Source organism: Nycticebus coucang, chromosome 4 (genome assembly GCF_027406575.1).
Source record: "Nycticebus coucang isolate mNycCou1 chromosome 4, mNycCou1.pri, whole genome shotgun sequence".
Taxonomy (NCBI): Eukaryota; Metazoa; Chordata; class Mammalia; order Primates; family Lorisidae; genus Nycticebus; species Nycticebus coucang.
This window is the reverse complement of record NC_069783.1, coordinates 23,325,311-23,342,604: the sequence shown is the minus strand read 5'-3', so window position 1 is coordinate 23,342,604 and position 17,294 is coordinate 23,325,311. Positions and strand designations below refer to the sequence as shown.

General features: G+C 45.6%; 1 protein-coding gene and 1 non-coding gene across 3 annotated transcripts in view; both read right to left on the bottom strand.

The window, feature by feature from the left end:
• The window catches only part of EFR3B (EFR3 homolog B), a 99,883-nt gene that overhangs the window by 59,566 nt on the left and 23,023 nt on the right, over nucleotides 1–17,294 (bottom strand). The window contains exons 2-3 of one of the 2 annotated variants that reach the window (XM_053589468.1): nucleotides 7,506–7,582; nucleotides 6,242–6,369 (exon numbers count right to left, since the gene is read on the bottom strand). In XM_053589468.1, coding sequence (XP_053445443.1) covers nucleotides 6,242–6,369; nucleotides 7,506–7,582 — 205 coding nt within the window. Of the gene's footprint in view, nucleotides 1–6,241; nucleotides 6,372–7,505; nucleotides 7,583–17,294 lie in introns of those variants that run through there. The other variant, XM_053589469.1, reaches the window with a different exon arrangement.
• LOC128585155 (U6 spliceosomal RNA) lies at nucleotides 13,961–14,063 on the bottom strand. The gene has a single exon (XR_008379897.1). It is a non-coding gene; the product is annotated as a U6 spliceosomal RNA (small nuclear RNA).

Here is a 17,294-nt window from a genome sequence, read left to right as displayed (position 1 = left end):
AATAACTATAGGACATTTTCTGGAGCTATCATGAGGCCACAATATGAGACTCCACAATACTTCTTGGGATATCAGCCCAATTCCAGATATCACATGGTCCAGCTGCCTCAGACATGAGCCAAACTGCTTCAGACATGAGCTGCGGGCTTTGCGAAATCCAGATAAATAAAGTAACTGAAGTCACAATTTCCTCTAAATGTTCTTTGTTTGTTTGTTTGTTTGTTTGTAAAGACATCAAATATTATTTCTTAGGTACCCTTAAGCTAACTTCTATTCCAAGTAACCATAATTTAAAAATGGCTTTTATACTCTGAATTTTTCCTTTTAGATAAGTTGCATCAACTCTTAGTAAATTATTATTTAATAATACTAAGTTAAATAAAAATATGATTAAATATTAAATAGTTGTCTCTCTTTGGACAGAAGTATGGAGAATCCTCAAAGAACTAAGAATAGACCTTCCATTGATCACACAATCCTATTACTAGGTATCTACCCAGAAGAAAAAAAAAGATTTTATCATAAGGACATTTGCACTAGATTGTTTATAATCTAGTTTTCAATTTTTGATTGCCAAGATGTGGAATCAACCCACGTGCCCATCAAATTATGAATAGATTAGTAAACTGTTGTATATGTATAACATGGAATATAATTCATCCATAAAAAGATGGAAACTTGACATCTTTTGTATTAATCTGGATGGAATTGAAGAAAATTCTCTTTAGTAAAGGATCACAAGAATGGAAAAGCAAGTATCCAGTGTACTCAATACTAATAAGAAGTCAGTAGACAAACTAAAACACACCCACACAAGAGAAAAACTCAGTTTAATTCAATCTGGGGGGAGGGGGAAGGAAGGAAGGAGGGGGGAGAGGGGGGAGGGAAATGGTAAGCTCCTAATGGGCACTATGGGTATATGGCACACCTCCGGGGTAAGGGACACAACTACAACAGGGACCTTACCTAACAAATGCAAACATTGTAAGTTAATCGTTTATACCTTCATATTAATCTGAAATTAAAAAAAAAAAGAATCTAGGCCCAGCTATATGCTGTCCATAAGAAATTCATCTCACCTATAAGGACACACACAGATTAAAAGCGAAGGATGAAAAATAAACTAATTAATTAATTAATAAGAAGTAAATAGTTGTTTCTGGCACAGTCACAAATGAATCATGTCAAGCTCTCTCTACAATACAGCTTCCAAGTACAAAGGCAGCCTTGGGTCTTTGAGTTCCTTTGGTAAGCAATCCGTGAGCCCAGAGCTGGAGCCACACCCACTGTCCCTCCCCGCCGGGGTAGGGGCAGCCATTCCTGGCTCTGCAACCTTGCCCTTCAGAAAAGGGCGCAATCACAGGCCAGGAATCCTGCTGTGCCCTGCAGACCTAGTCCTGGCATGTTTTAGGTCCACTGTACAGCCGTGAGGCAGAGACTGAATCCTGTGGGGTAGGGGAAGCAGACTGGACTGGAGCCCTTCCAAAGGGGACAAACTTGTCCTGAAGAGAGACCTGGATGCAACCCCCTGGATGCATTCAGGCAGCCAGACCCGGTGGGCAGGAAATGTGAGCAGGTGGAGCGGGATTCTCTTCCCTTATGAATCACCCTGGTATCCTTCTGTATGGAGGGGTCTGCAGCATTTCACTATTATTACAGGTTTAAGTGACGTCAAGGAAGGGGTGGGGTGGGGCTAGGCAAGAGAAGAAATGAGAAGGCCTCCCATAACCCAGAGCTGAGATTACTGCTTTTCCTTTTCCTGCAAAAAAATTCCAGAAAATCCTGATATGGAAAAACCATCCTTTGCTAGGAAAAAAAAAAAATTGGCTACTTACCAGGAGCAGAAAGTGGAAAGTTTCCATTTTGGTGGAAGGTGAACATTATGGTAGAAGTGAAACTGAAAAGTAAAGACGTATAAGGCCTAGTTCTTTGAATACACTAGTATCCTTTGTTCCCACCTCTGAGCCCATACTACAGACGGAATGTTTGTAATTATGAACTTGAGCTTTTCAAAAATCCTAGAAAATTAGGAGTCAACGGGACCTTGGGAGCCCCCAGTTCAATGCTCTCTGTGTGCTATTTGGCCATAACCTTCCCAAGCACGTCCTCTCTGTTAGTCCTACACTTTCACAAGGAATAGAGCAAGGGATGCCCACGGGGATGTCCACTCAATGGGGTTAGGCTCGGAACTTTCCTATATGGGGCTGGGTCCTGTAAGGGTCCAAATAGTAAAAGGTCTGGGAATCTGAAGTAGCCTAACTGGGTACTTGAAGCAGGATCGGGTAGGAAGGAGCTCAGCCTGCTGGCAAGGGGGAGAGCAGGTTACAGACCACAGCAGCAGCTGACAACAAGGGTCCCGGGGGCAACTGTGGGTTTTCCCAGAAGGTGAAGAGGTCAGAACTCTAGGGATCTGGGATGGACAGAGGTTCACGGGCAGCAATGGAGTCCAGGAGAGGACACATGGCAGGTTACATCAAGAAGAACTCAGGGTCAGGGACCAAGACAGAAGGTAAGTCACAACTGAGGAAAAGACACAGGGGTCCTGGTGCTTAGGAGAGTGGTGAGAAGTACCTTGTATTGAGTCCCAGGACAGGTGGCTGGCTCTGCTTGAACACCTTGTACTCAGTCAGGAGTGGCCGTAGAAACCAGGGGAGGCCCTGAGCCTCCATGGAAGGAGGAGCAGGATGGGAAATATGGGAGCCAGACTTAGGACAGGCAGATCCAGGGTCAGGGATGAGGATCGGCAGGAAGAAGGAGGCAGCTTTAGTAGGGCCAGTTATTGCCCAGCAGTCACACAAAGAGCAGTGGCCTTGACAAAGAACCTCTTATTCTGGGCAGTTTGGTTGTATTTGGTCAGCCTGTTCAGGAGCCCAGGAGTAGGAGGAGGGGGTTGACATCAGCTAAGGAAGGGAAGGATGAGCCTCCTCATCTAGGAGTCTGCGGTACACTGAAGGTCAGCCTGTCCTCCCATAAGGTTCAGGGTCCTTTGGGGAAGGTGTATCTCTTAGGCCGGGGTCTTCAGGTTAGAGTAGCCCGACTATCTTTGGCATGCGCATCTCTGTCCTCCAGGGCGTGGCCCTGGGCTGGATGAGAGCCTCAGGCACTGGGGATCCTGGCATCATCTAACACAGCATTCTGCACTTGTCAACTGACCCTGATCTTACCCAGCACTGCTGTTTCCCCCTCTGATCTCCAGCTTTTAGGGGTATGCTAGCATTTGGGCTGACCTGGAAAGGAAATGTACAAAAGGGAAGGAGAAGAATATAAGGACTGCTTGCTTATTGCTGCTCTGTATACAATGCCCATCATATTCCACGCCATGGAACAACACCTTGAAATTCACTTCTCTGCCCATATTCCCTCCCCGCCAGCCCCCAGGACTAAACACCCGAGTCCACACACGACAGGAATGAGGTAACAGTGCAGGAAGGCAGAGGGCTGGAGGAGGGTGGTTCTTCTACTGGGTCCAAAGTTCATGTCCATGCAGTCAAACCACAAACTCAGACCCCTGCCTCACAGCAGGCAGACACAGCTCCTCACCCTGTCTGTGTGTGAATATTTTGCTGCCACCAATGACTAGGAAGACAATGATGACGTATGTGGCACTGGGTAGGGAAAGACAGGGAGGGCAGGCAGAGAGAACAAGAGATTAGATCGAACAGATTTTTCTTCTCCAAATGTTTATGAATAAAGTCCTCAGTGAGGCCTTTAGGTTTTAAATACTGAGATGCGGCAATGGCTATTTTTAACAGAATGATACTAATTTTGAATTGCAGTTCTAAGGGCAGCAGAATGATTCTTAGTGGCTCTGCCGGCGATAGGACATTTTTACAGAGTGAACCATCACTGCAATGACAGCAGGCAAAATTAGTATTAAATGTTTAATGTTAGAGCTAGCAGATTAGTTTTAGGTTCAACCTAGGATAAAGCCATTTTTACTTGTTTGCCTTGCAATCATGTATCAAGTCCTTTTGTATAATCTACACGTGTAGTATATTCATACTTCTCTTATTGAGCATGTAACCTAAATTTATCATATGAAATGATCATGGGAACGTATTGGTTTGGGTCTTACTTTTACACCAGGGACAGCTTGATTTAAGATTAGTTGGTGGGGCTTGTGCTTCATGGAACTTTACACCTTGTCAGCACCATGCAAACCTACTCGCTCTACTTAAAAGTCTCACTCTGTCTTTCCCACCAGGAGGAAACGGTCTTGGAGGATGATGGGCACTGGTGAGAGGGTTTATCAAGGGAGGTCAAGGTGAGAGAGTGCCACAAAGGCCCAGGGGCAGGAGGCCCAGAGCCTGGGGTAGGCTGGGTCAGCCAGTCCATCTGGAGCTGGTTCACGACAGACATGGTGGGAGTGGTGGGCTTGGCTGGGTCAGAGGCAGGTTGTGGAAGACCCTAAAAGTCAAGCTGAGGAGCCTAGATTCTATTCTAAAGGAGACAGGAGGTACGGCTGGGGATCTGTGTGTGAAGATCATGTCTAGCAGTATTAAGCTGGAAGGACCAGCCCAGGAAAGATGGGAGGAGACAATTTCCAAGGCTATTGCCACAATCCGAACTAAAAGAATGAGAGTGTGAGCAGGAGGAAGGCGGGAGCTGAGCCAAATGGAGGAAGGATATAAAAGACTCTGTGGAGAATAGAACCAACTGGACTTGGGAACAGCTGCCCCGAATCTCCTAACCCTCAGCCCCATTAGCAATGCCACCAGGGACATCTCAGCGTTCTCACACTCAGTCTCTCCCGATCCTGGCATGATGGTAGGAGGCAAGCACGGTGTGCTCCGCCACTCAATTTTCCTTTTTTGTATTGTGAAAGTAACACATGCTCAAAAGAGAATATTTGGAAAACACGCAGGAAAAAGTAGATAGAAAACAAAACGAAAAAACCTCAGTCTTTTAAACTGCTCATAAAATGAATATTCTTATTTGTATATATTTGTATTTACTGTCATTTCTAGCCATTGAAATTTTTTGTTGTTTAATTGTATATTTTATTTTTCATTTACTTAAGGCGTATTCCGTATTATATGAAAAGCAACTTTATAAACACCGTATTTATTGACTAGATCACATTTTATCAAATGATACACACACTATAATTTCCTGAACCATTCTCCTCTGGCTGGATATATAAGTTATTTCCATTTTTATAAAAAAAAAACACCATAATGAACGTTTTTATGTATAAAGGTAGCGTATATATTAAGACTGATTCCTTAGGATACACAAATAGAAATGAAATGACTGAATCAAAGAGCGTCAGGGTTTTTGAAGCTCTTGACACATATTTCAACATTATTTTCTAGAAAGTTTTAACCCATTTGCCCTCTTTCTACAAACGTATGAAAATGCCTCCCAGTTTATCATCTCTTGGCTAATACCAGAAATACCACATGAATACTTTTTTATTAATTTGATATGACAGTATCTTAGTACTTCAACACACATCTTTGGTTACAAGCCTGTTGACGGTCATATCGCGTTCACAACAAGTCCTGTCTCCTCTACCGTCAGTTGCTTGTTAAGGGCCCTGCCTCAGCCTTCTGGTGTCTCGATTGCCCCACTATTTCTCACGGTTTGTTATGAGCTACAAATATCTAAGTTTGAATTGTTTGTCTTCTTTTTTGAAAGTACTTTTTCATTGTTTGTCTTTTAAAATTTTGAGTGTTTCTCGACATCAAAATACTTACATTTTTAAGCCCTTAAATCTATTGATCAGTCACTTTCTTTAGGATTTCTTCTCTCTTCTAAACATAGAAAGACCTTCCTCTCAAGAGATTGATAAATATTTCACTTCGGTGTATTTTTAAGGCAGAAATTGCCCCAACCTTGCTTACTGACTAGAACTAGACAGGTTCTCCTCACCTTTTAGAGCAGTAAGTGGAAGGAGGCAGGAAACATTTGATAAAGACAGCCTCACATTCTGGGCTGCACTAACTTTCAAGGCCCCAGCCTCTGGGGTGAGGGCTTCTGGACAGAAACACAAGGGGTGAATGGGTGTGAAAAGAGGAGCTCCTGGGAAGCCAGCATCCCCTTCTCCCTAAACCTTGGCAGTAGCACCAAACTTTACCCCGCCCTTGGACTAGCACACGGAACACACTCTTCATCCCAGTCACCAATGTCTTGCTCTGTTCCATAATCCAGTTTACTGTTATTTTCTTAAAAGGACCCCTTGTTTAACCTAATAACGTAGTTGCTGAAAATCTCTCTCCCTCCTTCCCATACTACTTACCCGTATCGATGACGACCCACATCACGGATGAGCCTCTCAGAGAGGTAGGCACCGATGCGATCTAGCTTTTCTGGAGCTGAGAGAGCATAGAAGGTCAGCTTCTCCATGTTGGTCTTCACTAGGCCATCCTACAAGAGATGACAGTTCATGCTCACTGTGGCCATAGCAGGGCGAGGCAAGTTCAAGTCTAGAGGTAAATAATAATCCCATCTAATCAATATTTATAGAGTGCCCATTATGCATGTGCCAGACACATGTAGGTTTCAGGGACACAGAAGTGATTAAAACATAGTTCCTGCTGTCTAGGGACTCCCAATCTAACCTAAAATGTGCTCGCTATAATAGCAAATGCTATAAATGTATATATGTGTGTGCACGTGTGTGGATATATATGTGCATATACATACATGAGTGTGTTCGTGTGTTCGTGTGTATGAATGAATGACAGGGCTTCATTAAAAATGACTCAGAATTAAAACATTCTAGGCACCAAGACACACACAGGAAGAAGGCAGCTCTGTAGCTTTTAGGGAATTCTCCAGAGGATGCTGGTAACAAGATCCTTTGCCTGCCCATCAAGAAGCGTCCATTGATTCCCAGAGAAGAAGTCAAGTTACATCAGACCCTGATGTTTCTCAGACCACAACCCAGGAAGCAGCCTGGTGGGTAGAGTGGCGGCACGGAACCCAAGGAGCTGGGCCTCCCATGGTCTGTGCACCCCAGACACTGGCAGACTCCAGAGGGATCTGGGGAGAGCTGTAGGCTCCTGAGCAAACCCAGGACAGGAGAGCGCTCACACTAAACAGGAGGGAAGTCTCACCATCCAGAGTGTCTGCAGCTCAAGGCACCATCACCCAGAGAGATGTGTGTGGGAAAGATGTCTCAGTTGGGCTGTAATAGCCCAAAGCAGGCCAAACCCAACTTCCAACTACCTCCTGGAGATCCTGAGTTCAGAGGGATCCAAACATCTTCCTCATCCCTCGTGTCCCCTGGTAGCCTCTCACCGCTACCCAGGGCTGTGGCTGATGTCTCAGTTTGTCTGAAAGGGCCCAGTGGCCGGGGCCCTGAGAGCCTGCCTTCCCCACCCAGCAGCCCTCAGAGGCCCAGCCTAGATGTGAAGAGCCATGATGTGAAGAGCAGGGCGAGGCAAGTTCAAGTCTAGAGGTAAATAATAATCCCATCTAATCAGCATTTACAGAGTGCCCATTATGCACGTGCCAGACACATGTAGGTTTCAGGGACATCTGCCAGAGATGAGACCCACCTCTGGATCCTCAGGGAAGATGTTGTCAACCAGCCTTTTGTACCTGGGGCGTAAAGCGCCGCAGCAGCCACACACACCTGGAATGGGAATGAGAGAAACCCATGAGCAAAGCCTAACCCTTGAGATGTAGGCAGCTGATAGTCTTCTGCAGGGTATATTCATCTTTTAAATACATCTTGATGCCAAAGAAAATAATCCCTAACAGTAGAACCTCAAAGACACTTGGGTGTCAGGGCGTTTATTTGAGGAAACCAGTATACAAGTGTCTGCAAACTGTGCTATGATAGATACTATATCGGGCTCTGGAGTATCATTTGTTTTTAACCCTTTACAAGCCTATGAGCAAACCCAAGCATCTCCTGGTCAGCCTAGGGAGACCTGGGAACAAGGAGGGTAGCTTATGGTCCCCCTCGAAGTGCCAAGGCCTCGTGGTCCCCTGGAGCTGGCATCTCTCATTGCTTCCCTACCCCCACATTCCAGACATTTGCCATCTTGTTTCACGTCTCTTGCTTGGGAGTCAAGCACAGATACACATGCCAGGGTGAAGCCAGGCCACAGAGCATCTTGAGGTTTTGTGTGTGGGAGCAGACATCAGGTCCGGGGCCGCCCTCACATTCCACCGCTACACACGCACATAGACACACACGTGCACGCACACACTGCACAGTGCACACTTCTGGGACAGGACTATTGGATGGACACAACTGCCAGGAGCAGCTGCTCTTCCCTACCCACCTCCTTCATTCACTCCCAACTTTCTTCTCTGCTCCTCAATCTCCTTCTACCAGCCTGTCTCCTGGGGCCACTTCCATTATAGGATGTTACGTGCAACTATGATAAATTAACGTCACCATTAATTATTAAGAGTTGAAAATGCATCTTTAATGTAGTATGACCTGGTATTTGAAAACAGCATTTTAGAGTTGGGCAGGCCCCTAAGGGCCAGCCAGTTTGTGGTTCTCAAATGCCAGCCTCCTGGTAAGGTTTTCACCAATCTGTGGCAAAGTGATAAAACTAAGAACCATGGGGTACGATTTTATAAAAGTAATTGTATTCCATGGAGAAGACGTCTTTCTTCATCTTTTGGTGCTGCGAAGCATTGGTTTTAGGAAATCAATGATAACACAACTTTGGCAAAATTAAAAGTTGATGACTCTGGGTCCTGCCAGAAAAAGTTTTCATTAAAAAGGAATGAGAACCATTACTCTACACATCCCAGCTCTACCCCTCATCCGCAGGGTGAAGTGGGGAGAGGAGGCTGGCAGGGAGGGGCCTGAAGAAAGCCCTCCCCCAAACCAGTGCTCCTTCATTCTATCAATTAAAAATTACTTCTGTTTCTAAGAGCACTTCTCTACTTGAAATGCAAATGCATCTTAGGAAGAGTAAGCCTAAGGGTCATTCAGAAAAGAATGAATTCCTTTAGTGGGAATTACTTTAATCACACAAAGAGGCTTAGGCAGGGTAAGAAAAGCAGCTCTCTGAGAGGGGTGTGGAGCGGGCACCACCGGGAGGAGGCAAGAGAAGAGATTTTTGTTCTAGGATTGGTGTGGGTACTGGGGAATGTGTTCTTTGGCAAAGCCAAAGGGCGGCAGGAGGGCAGTGGGCACCAGAGCGTGGGTGTCAGGTAACTGATTTGTGATACCCTCCCCTGCAGGGGTAGCTGTGTGACCCTCAGCCACCAGCGCCTGTCACCCGGCAGAGAACAGGCCAGTGAGTGGGCCAGCTGCAAGCTCGGGCTCCCCAGGCTCAATCTGGCCACCCCACCTCACTGCTGGCATCTCTGCACCCCTGCCCTGCCCCTGCCAGGAAGGAGGTGTTGGGCTCTGGCAAGTCAGCTCTTGGGGTTATTTCTCCAGAAGGGACAGCTCCCGAGGGACACTTTCCCCTTGGGCCTTGAAGCCCATGGTTTAAACCTTGGGCTGTCCCTGTCCTCTGCCTGGAGTGGCTGTCAGGATGCTTCTTCCCAAACTGCTAGGCAGGACACAGTCTACACTCTCCCAGCAACCTCCTTCGTCAACCTCTCTAGAACAGGAACATGGTCCTTTGCATTTTAAGGGAGTGAGGAAATTAAGACATGGAGAAGTTAGGCCATTTTCTTAATAACTAGGGAAAAGATGGGTTACCACTGTCATTGTCACAGAGCTAGGGAACTAAAGGCTAAAGGAACACATGGAAAGAGAGGTACCTGTGGGGCTCTTGGGGATCAGGTTAAAATGCAAATTCTGATTGAGCAGGTTGGGGTGTGGCCTGACTCTGTGTGTCCTCCAGGCCCCCAGGTGATCCACTGTGAGTCTGCAAACCACCAAAGCAAGGTGGCTAAGAAGTTGGGATCAGAGGTCAAACAAGCTTAGGATGAAATCCCAGGTCTTCTAATTTCTTACTGTATGATTTTGAATAAGTTACTTAACCCAAATTCAAGTTTCCTCATGCAAAAAAAAAAAAAAAATGAAGGTGATATAGGTTCCTGCCCAGGGGGCTGTGGTGAGGGTTGAATGGGATAATGCATCCCATTGCCGCCTCCTCCTTTCCCCACACCACGAAGGAAAGACACCGAAGACCAGGGTGGGGCCGGACTAAGGACAGCTTCAAACAGGCTGAAGAGTTCAGTTTTGCACAAATGAGCAGGGAGTTCTGGGAGCCTCCTGAGCAGAGGCTGACAGTATCAACCCATCCAGAAGTGGCAGGTAAGACGGGACCAGACTCAGGGATTTCAGGCTGAGGGAAGTCTGAGTGAATCACTCAAGGCTGGGGAACAAAGGTCTGGACCAGGCGATGTTGTTAGGAAAAGAAGGGGCAGAATCAAGTGAGACTTGAGTAGCCTGTAGGGAGCAAGAGGAGGACAGACGCGTGTGGGTCTTCGGGCAGTATCCAGAGAGCAGCATGGGGACATAGAGGCGGCTGGGGAGGAGCAGTGGGAACATCTGGATGGGATCATCCGGCAGGTGATTGGTGAGGAGGGCGAAGGCTCGAGAGAAAGACCAGGGCTGAAGCTCTGAAGGTCCCCTGTCTGGATAGGACCACTGAGGCTGTGAGAGAGGGTCCACCTGCTCAGGGACAACAGGAAGGAGGGACAAAAGGCAGAGCCTCCCAGATGGTTGTCTATTCCTTTCCCTCTGCCAGCTGCTTTCTTGTAAAGCTTTTCACCTTTGTCCTTATTTCTTTCCCACCAAGGTCCTTTAAGAGAAGATATTTGGAGCCTCCAGGGTGCTTACTTTGGTTAGGAAACATGTTCTTATTAGCACTTCCTTAAAAACCCAAATCCCCTACTTTAGTGATCTGATTATCTAACCCTTGAGATGCTGGAAGCTGATAGTTTCTGCAGGGTATATGCATTTTTTAAATAAGTCTTGATGCCAAAGAAAATAATCCCTAACAGTAAAACCTTAAAGACACTTGGGTGTCAGGCTGTTTATTTGAGGAAACCAGTATACAAGTGTCTACAAACTGTTCTATGATACTATATTGGGCTCTGGAGTATTGTTTGCTTGTTTTTAACCCTTTACAAACCTAGTTTTGAGGAAAATAAGGTAGAGAGGAAAAAAATAATAGCCTTCTTTTCGGGAGGGGAGGTATAGAAAAAAATTAATAGTTTTTTGTTTGTTTGTTTGAAGCAATATACCACAGAGTCTATTTCAAAAGAGGATGTGGTGGGTAACTATAGAGCCACAGAGCAGATTATATCCCTACTGGAGGAAAGAAATACAGGAAAAAATCACTAGGAAAAACAAACCTAAAACTATTACTTTACCATCTCATTTGCTCTGCTTTAGAAAGGAACTTTCTACTGCATAGTAAAAGAGATTTTTTTGGAATCTCAGCCAGAGGACAGAAAGGCCCATCCACACTTCCCGGACGGGTAATCCGAACTGAGAGCAGGTGATAAAAATTCCCCTCTCAGATTAGCCAAAGAGTGGGGAGGGCTTCGGTCGGGAGCACAGCACCCAGCCTCTGGGGTGCTGGGACCCACAAGCACCTTTGGAAAGCTTCCAACCCAAAGAAGGTGAATCCAAAGTAGCTATAAAACCTAGCGAGGAAGAAACCCAGAAAACATAAAAAAGAAATCAAAAACAGTTCATTGTAATGAGATTAAGGAACATATTTTTACATATGTATTCCTTTAATCTTGCTTTTGAGGGTATTTATTCTTTTTTTTTTTTTTTTTGTAGAGACAGAGTCTCATTTTATGGCCCTTGGTAGAGTGCCGTGGCATCACATAGCTCATAGCAACCTCCAGCTCCTGGGCTTAAGCGATTCTCTTACCTCAGCCTCCCGAGCAGCTGGGACTACAGGTGCCCGCCACAACGCCCGGCTATTTTTTTGTTGCAGTTTGGCCGGGGCTGGGTTTGAACCCGCCACCCTCGGCATATGGGGCTGGCGCCCTACTCACTGAGCCATAGGCGCCGCCCGAGGGTATTTATTCTTAATGTTAGTACACAGAAGCAGCAGGTGCTACTCATAGCTATATGCCTATAACAGACTCATTTAATTCTGAGCCATTTTATTTCTAAGAGAGACGCGCTTCCCACCATAGTCTTCTCTTTTTCTCTGGGGATCACAACTGGCATATCCAATCCCAGAAACTTGAGGGCAGATTTATAAAGAATCCTCTTCTGCCACAAGGACCTGCCTTACCTGACATTTTTATAGCTATTTTAAGACAGGGAAAAGTGATGTGCTACCTTCACCAGTATGTGATTCCTGTATGGCTCATTTTGCCCTGACCATAGGGACCTCCCTGCAGGACCCTGCCTCAGGGCCTTTGCACTGAATGTTCTTCCAGAATGTTCTTCCCAATATCTTCTGGGCTTCCACTCTTATTTCCCTACTGTCTCTGCCCAACTTCCACCTAGCTGGAAAGAGTTTCCCTAACCAGCACTTCTCTTTAATTTTCTGGCCTGATTTATTCCTTTTCACAGCACTTTCCACCAACTGACACATTTCCTCTGTAGATACTGCCTCCCTACGTGAAAGTGAGCTCCTCGAGAGTGGGACCTCTGCTTGTCCGAGCTGCATGCCAGGGCTGGAACAGGGTCCAACCCAGGGGTGGTGGTGGTAGGTCGTGCTCACACATATTTGTTGAATGAAGGAATGACAGTGTGATTGAACTGAAAAACAATCATGAATTTCAAGGCATTTAGCAAAAGATCTCTGGTACTTGCAAGAGAGTGCACCTAGGGCAACCTCAGGGAAAAGTTCCTGTTGTAGAATCCTTGGTTCCCACTCCTGAACCTGGTGCCAGCCCATCTGCTAGGGCTGCCACCGCCTGTAACCCAAGCCCCAGCTCCCTGAGGCCAGTCTTTCTCCAGGGTAGACATGTCTGACAGCAGGGAGCCTGGGGTCAGGGTTCCTTCTACTCCTCCCATGCCACATACTGCCCTTTGCCTGCCTTGTCCCGACTCTCCCAGCCCCCTTGCTGGCTCTTGGCTTGGCCAGTGGTCCTAATCCTGACTTTATCAGAGTGGCCCTTGTGTCCTGAAGATGGGCCAGAGGGGTTTAAAATGCTCCACTGTACAGCCAGGGTGAGAAGCACTGGCCTAGCTCTTTGGCTGCCCAGCATGTGATAGCAGATCTCACAGTTGCTGGCAGCTCCCCATGGAGGACTCAGGACCTCTATCCTGGGCTGCCAGCACTAGTATGTCCCTGTGACTCCTATGCACTGCAGCCCTGTTTCTCTTTGCTCTTCTCGCCTGATCATGTTCCCTTAACTGAGTGGTCCCCTTGATCAGAGTTCCCTACCACCCAAGGCGATTGGTGGTTTGAAAAGCCAGACATATCATGCATTCAAAACTCTAGGCCCCTTTTGGTGGCCTCAAAAGCCAGACATGTCATGCATTTAAAACTCTAGGCCCCTTTCCCTAAATTCCCCATTACTATCCCAGCATTGCCTGCCAGCCCCACCCATTGAGATATGATGTTATCTTTTGGATTCCTTCCTTTCCTTGTGCTGATCTTTAAACATCTAAAAAAAACTCAGGTTTACTACCTGCTCTGTGCCAAGCACTACTAGGCCATGTGCCTTTCAAATATTTCATATAATACTTGCAACAACCCGGTTACCTGGGTTCTATCACTCTCATTTTACAGAAAAAGAGGCAGGATCAGAGAGGTTGTGTGGCCTGTCCAAAGTCACACAGCATTTGACTGCCATGAGGCTCCCCTAATTCTCCTGTCTGTTGCACCAAAATATATCTCCAACAATATCTCAAGTCCATCCTGTGCTCTCCTTTGCCACAGCCACTGAGCTGGAAGCCTCCTCCACACCTGATGCTCAGTCCTTGTAAACCTGGCCAGCTTCAATTCATGCTATATGTAGCTTTAGGGCAAATCCTTGGTTTAGTGTGCTTCACTGTCAAGCGGGAGTGTGGTTCACCATGCATTAAATGCCAACCCTTCAACTTAATATTTAACAATGGATGTCCCAATAGACTTTTATTTATTTATTTTATTTATTTTTTTAAAATATGGAACACTTCACTAATTTGCATGTCATCCCTGTGCATGGGCCATGCTAATCTTCTCTGTATTGTTCCAGTCTTTTTAAGTCTCCCCTCAGTGTAGGCGGTCCTCTTGCCCATGCTCTGCCTCCTAGAACAGCCAGCCCTTGTCCAACAGTCAAGGGCCACCTCAGAGTCCAGAGTGAGAAGGGCTGGGAAGTCTTTAGAGGAGCAGAATGGCAGAGCCCCACAGCTATCGGTTAGAGGATGTTTGGGTGACAGGGACTGGGCACAAACTGGAGATGGTGAAGGGGCAGGAGAGTCAGAGCCATGCACGTGGGGGCCTGTTGGACCCTGACACCTGCTGTGTTAACGGAAACCCTCCATGAACACACATCACTCACCCTCTGCCAGCTGCACCCCGGGATGCCCTTTGCACTGTATTCCTTATGTAATCTTCTGCCACTGCTTGTTCAGGCCAAGTTATTTCCATGACTCATCTTCTCTTCCCTCCAGATAAACTGTAAATTCCTTGGGTCTCATTTTCTCCTGACCTCGATATGGTATCCTGAGCCCAGCAGGACCCGAGGAAAGCTTGTGTGACATGTGACTTCACCTGCCTTTGATCAGCATGAAACTGAGGGAAGTCAGCGCCTCTCCCTGCCCTTGGTTTCCTTTTTATAAACATCAACTCCATTATCCCCATTCACCAAGAAAAATGCCTTTTTGCTCAAAATAGACCATATTTATTTTCTCTGCTTTACAGTTTCCTTGTGAAGACAAGGACTGGACTTGATCGTTCCTACGCTAATGGAATTATTATTTTTTTCTTTTTTCGAATGGAATTATTTTTAAACAATTTACAATACAGTTTAACTCAGGGCTAATGGCACAGACACCCCTTTTAGAAGAATTGGAGGAAATGGAACAAAGTTCAGACAGAGAGGTGCGTCCAACTCATGTGCCTCCCATGAGGAGCAGGCCTTGTGTTCAACTGACATCAACTGAACTCTAACAGTTTGTACAGGACTTGCTGGGTGGTGTGGGGAAGAGAAGGAAGTTTAAAACATACAGGTTCTGCCATCGAGGAACCTACTCTGTAATTGGGGACACAAGACCTACACTAATTTAAAGTCGATGGTGTGTCACAATGAGACTAAGGAGCCCATAAAACTGAAGAAGTCTCTGAGCTCAATGAGTCCAGGAAGACTTCCTGGAAGAAGTAGGACCTGAGCTGGACCCCTAGGGGTGGAGAGAGCTGGTGAGTACTGGAGAACCTGTAAAGAACCAACAGCTCTTCAACAAGGACAAACTTAAGAAAACCAAAGAGTTTCCCTCTTCTCTTTCTTCCCTTTTTCTTTGCTTCTGATTTTAATAGGAATACATACATGCTCATGGGTATAGTCATAAAACAGGACAAAATGAAAATGAATATAAACATCGCTTGTAATCACATAACTTGGAGACAACCATTAAAATGTTAGTGTATTTGTTCTAGTTTTTGTTTCTGTGTTTATGCATATTTTTGAAATATATGCATAAAATTGGGATCCTACAGCATAGTATTAAAAGCTATTTTCTTCTTATATTGTGGGCATTTACTTTTTTATGAAATATTTTTTAAAACTTCATTTTAATGGCGACTTATTATTCTATCTTTTGACTAAACCCTGATTTATGTAAGCATTCCCTGTTGCTTCCAATTTCTCATTATTCTGAGTGACGCAGCAATTTGCCTTCAGTAATTAAAGCTGGGAATCATACAGGCAGGGCCTGGTTTTGTTTTACTGGTGATAAGGAAATCAAATGGCAGCTGCCGGGTGGCTGCAGGACTGGTATGCAGCAGAGTGGCACGTCGACAGGGGCTAGGAGCCATCTCTTTTTGTCTGGGGAAGATTCAGGATTGAAGAGATCAAGAGGAGTTGCTGATGAAAATGAATTTGGGAAGGAGGCAGGGTTCAAGTTTCCAGACAGATCTGACTAGGAGTAGAATCAAATAGCAGCTGGATTCTCCCCAGGGAGATGGTTTGGGTGAGATTTATCTGAATCACAGACAAGCCAGTAGCTGTCAGTAGTCTGACCTTTCTGAGCTTGTGAGCTTCTAAGACGCTCACTACTTTCCAGCCAATCTTGGTTAATCTGATTTCCACCTTAATTGAGGATGGGGGATTTAAAAAGCGAGAAAGGGTGTCCGATTGATTTAATGTCAGGGCTTCAATTTTTTACTAACTGTAGGCTTCCCTGGGCTTTGGTAACAGCTCTTCAACCAAATAATAGGTAAAAATAAATAGAATGTTTTTTTCATTTTCTCTCTTGGGACCACTAACAGCAGGAAAAATTTCACCATCTCCAGGAGCCAGAAAGCCTGGCTTCAAACACCAGTTCCTACTCTGACAAGCTGTACAAACTTAGGCAAAGCACACAAGCTCTCCCTCCTCATCTGCAAAATGGGAATAAGAGGATCTGGTCCATAGGGTCGTGGTGAAGACTAGATAAATTAACACGAGGCAAGGTTTTTAGAATTTCCTGGCACATAATAAGCCCTCAATAATGGTTAGCTTTCATCATCATCATCACCACCACCATCATCAGTATTACTGTGGTAATTATTATTGAAATCTCTTTCCCAACTTAGGAGAAAGAAAGCAAGATAGAATAACAAGGAGTGTCAGGGCCAGGCACGGTGGGTCACGCCTGTAATCCTAGCACTCTGGGAGGCTAAGGCAGGTGGATTGCTTGAGCTGAGGAGTTGAAGACCAACCTTGAGCAAGAGCAAGACCCTGTTTCTACTAAAAATAGAAAAACTAGCCAGATATTATGATGGGTACCTGTAGTCCCAGCTATTCGGGAAGCTGAGGCATGAGGATTGCTTGAGCCAAAGAGTTTGAAGTTGCTGTGAGCTGTGATAATGCCACGGCACTCTACCCAGGGAGAGTGACACTCTGTCTCAAAAAAAAAAAAAAAAAAGAATTAAATAAAAGTAATAAAATAAAATGGTGTGTCAGAACAAGAATGGATCTTAAAGTCTTTCAACTTTATGTTATACTTGGAAAGCAAAGCACGAATAGCTATTAAGAAATCTAAATCCACATGGGAACAGACACACCATCACCTCTCAGGTGCCCAAGAACAAAGCTCCTTGGGAAAACCCACATAAAGGGCGTCATCGTGACCACTGAGAGCGGCTGAAGTGTTTTGAGCTTGCCTGTGCCAGGCATTGTGAATTCTTTCCTTTAACCTTTACAAAAGTCGAAGCTGTTGATACAAATATCACTGTTTTTGGGTGGTGCCTGTGGCTCAAGGAGTAGGGTGCCGGTCCCATATGCCAGAGGTGGCGGGTTCAAGCCTAGCCCTG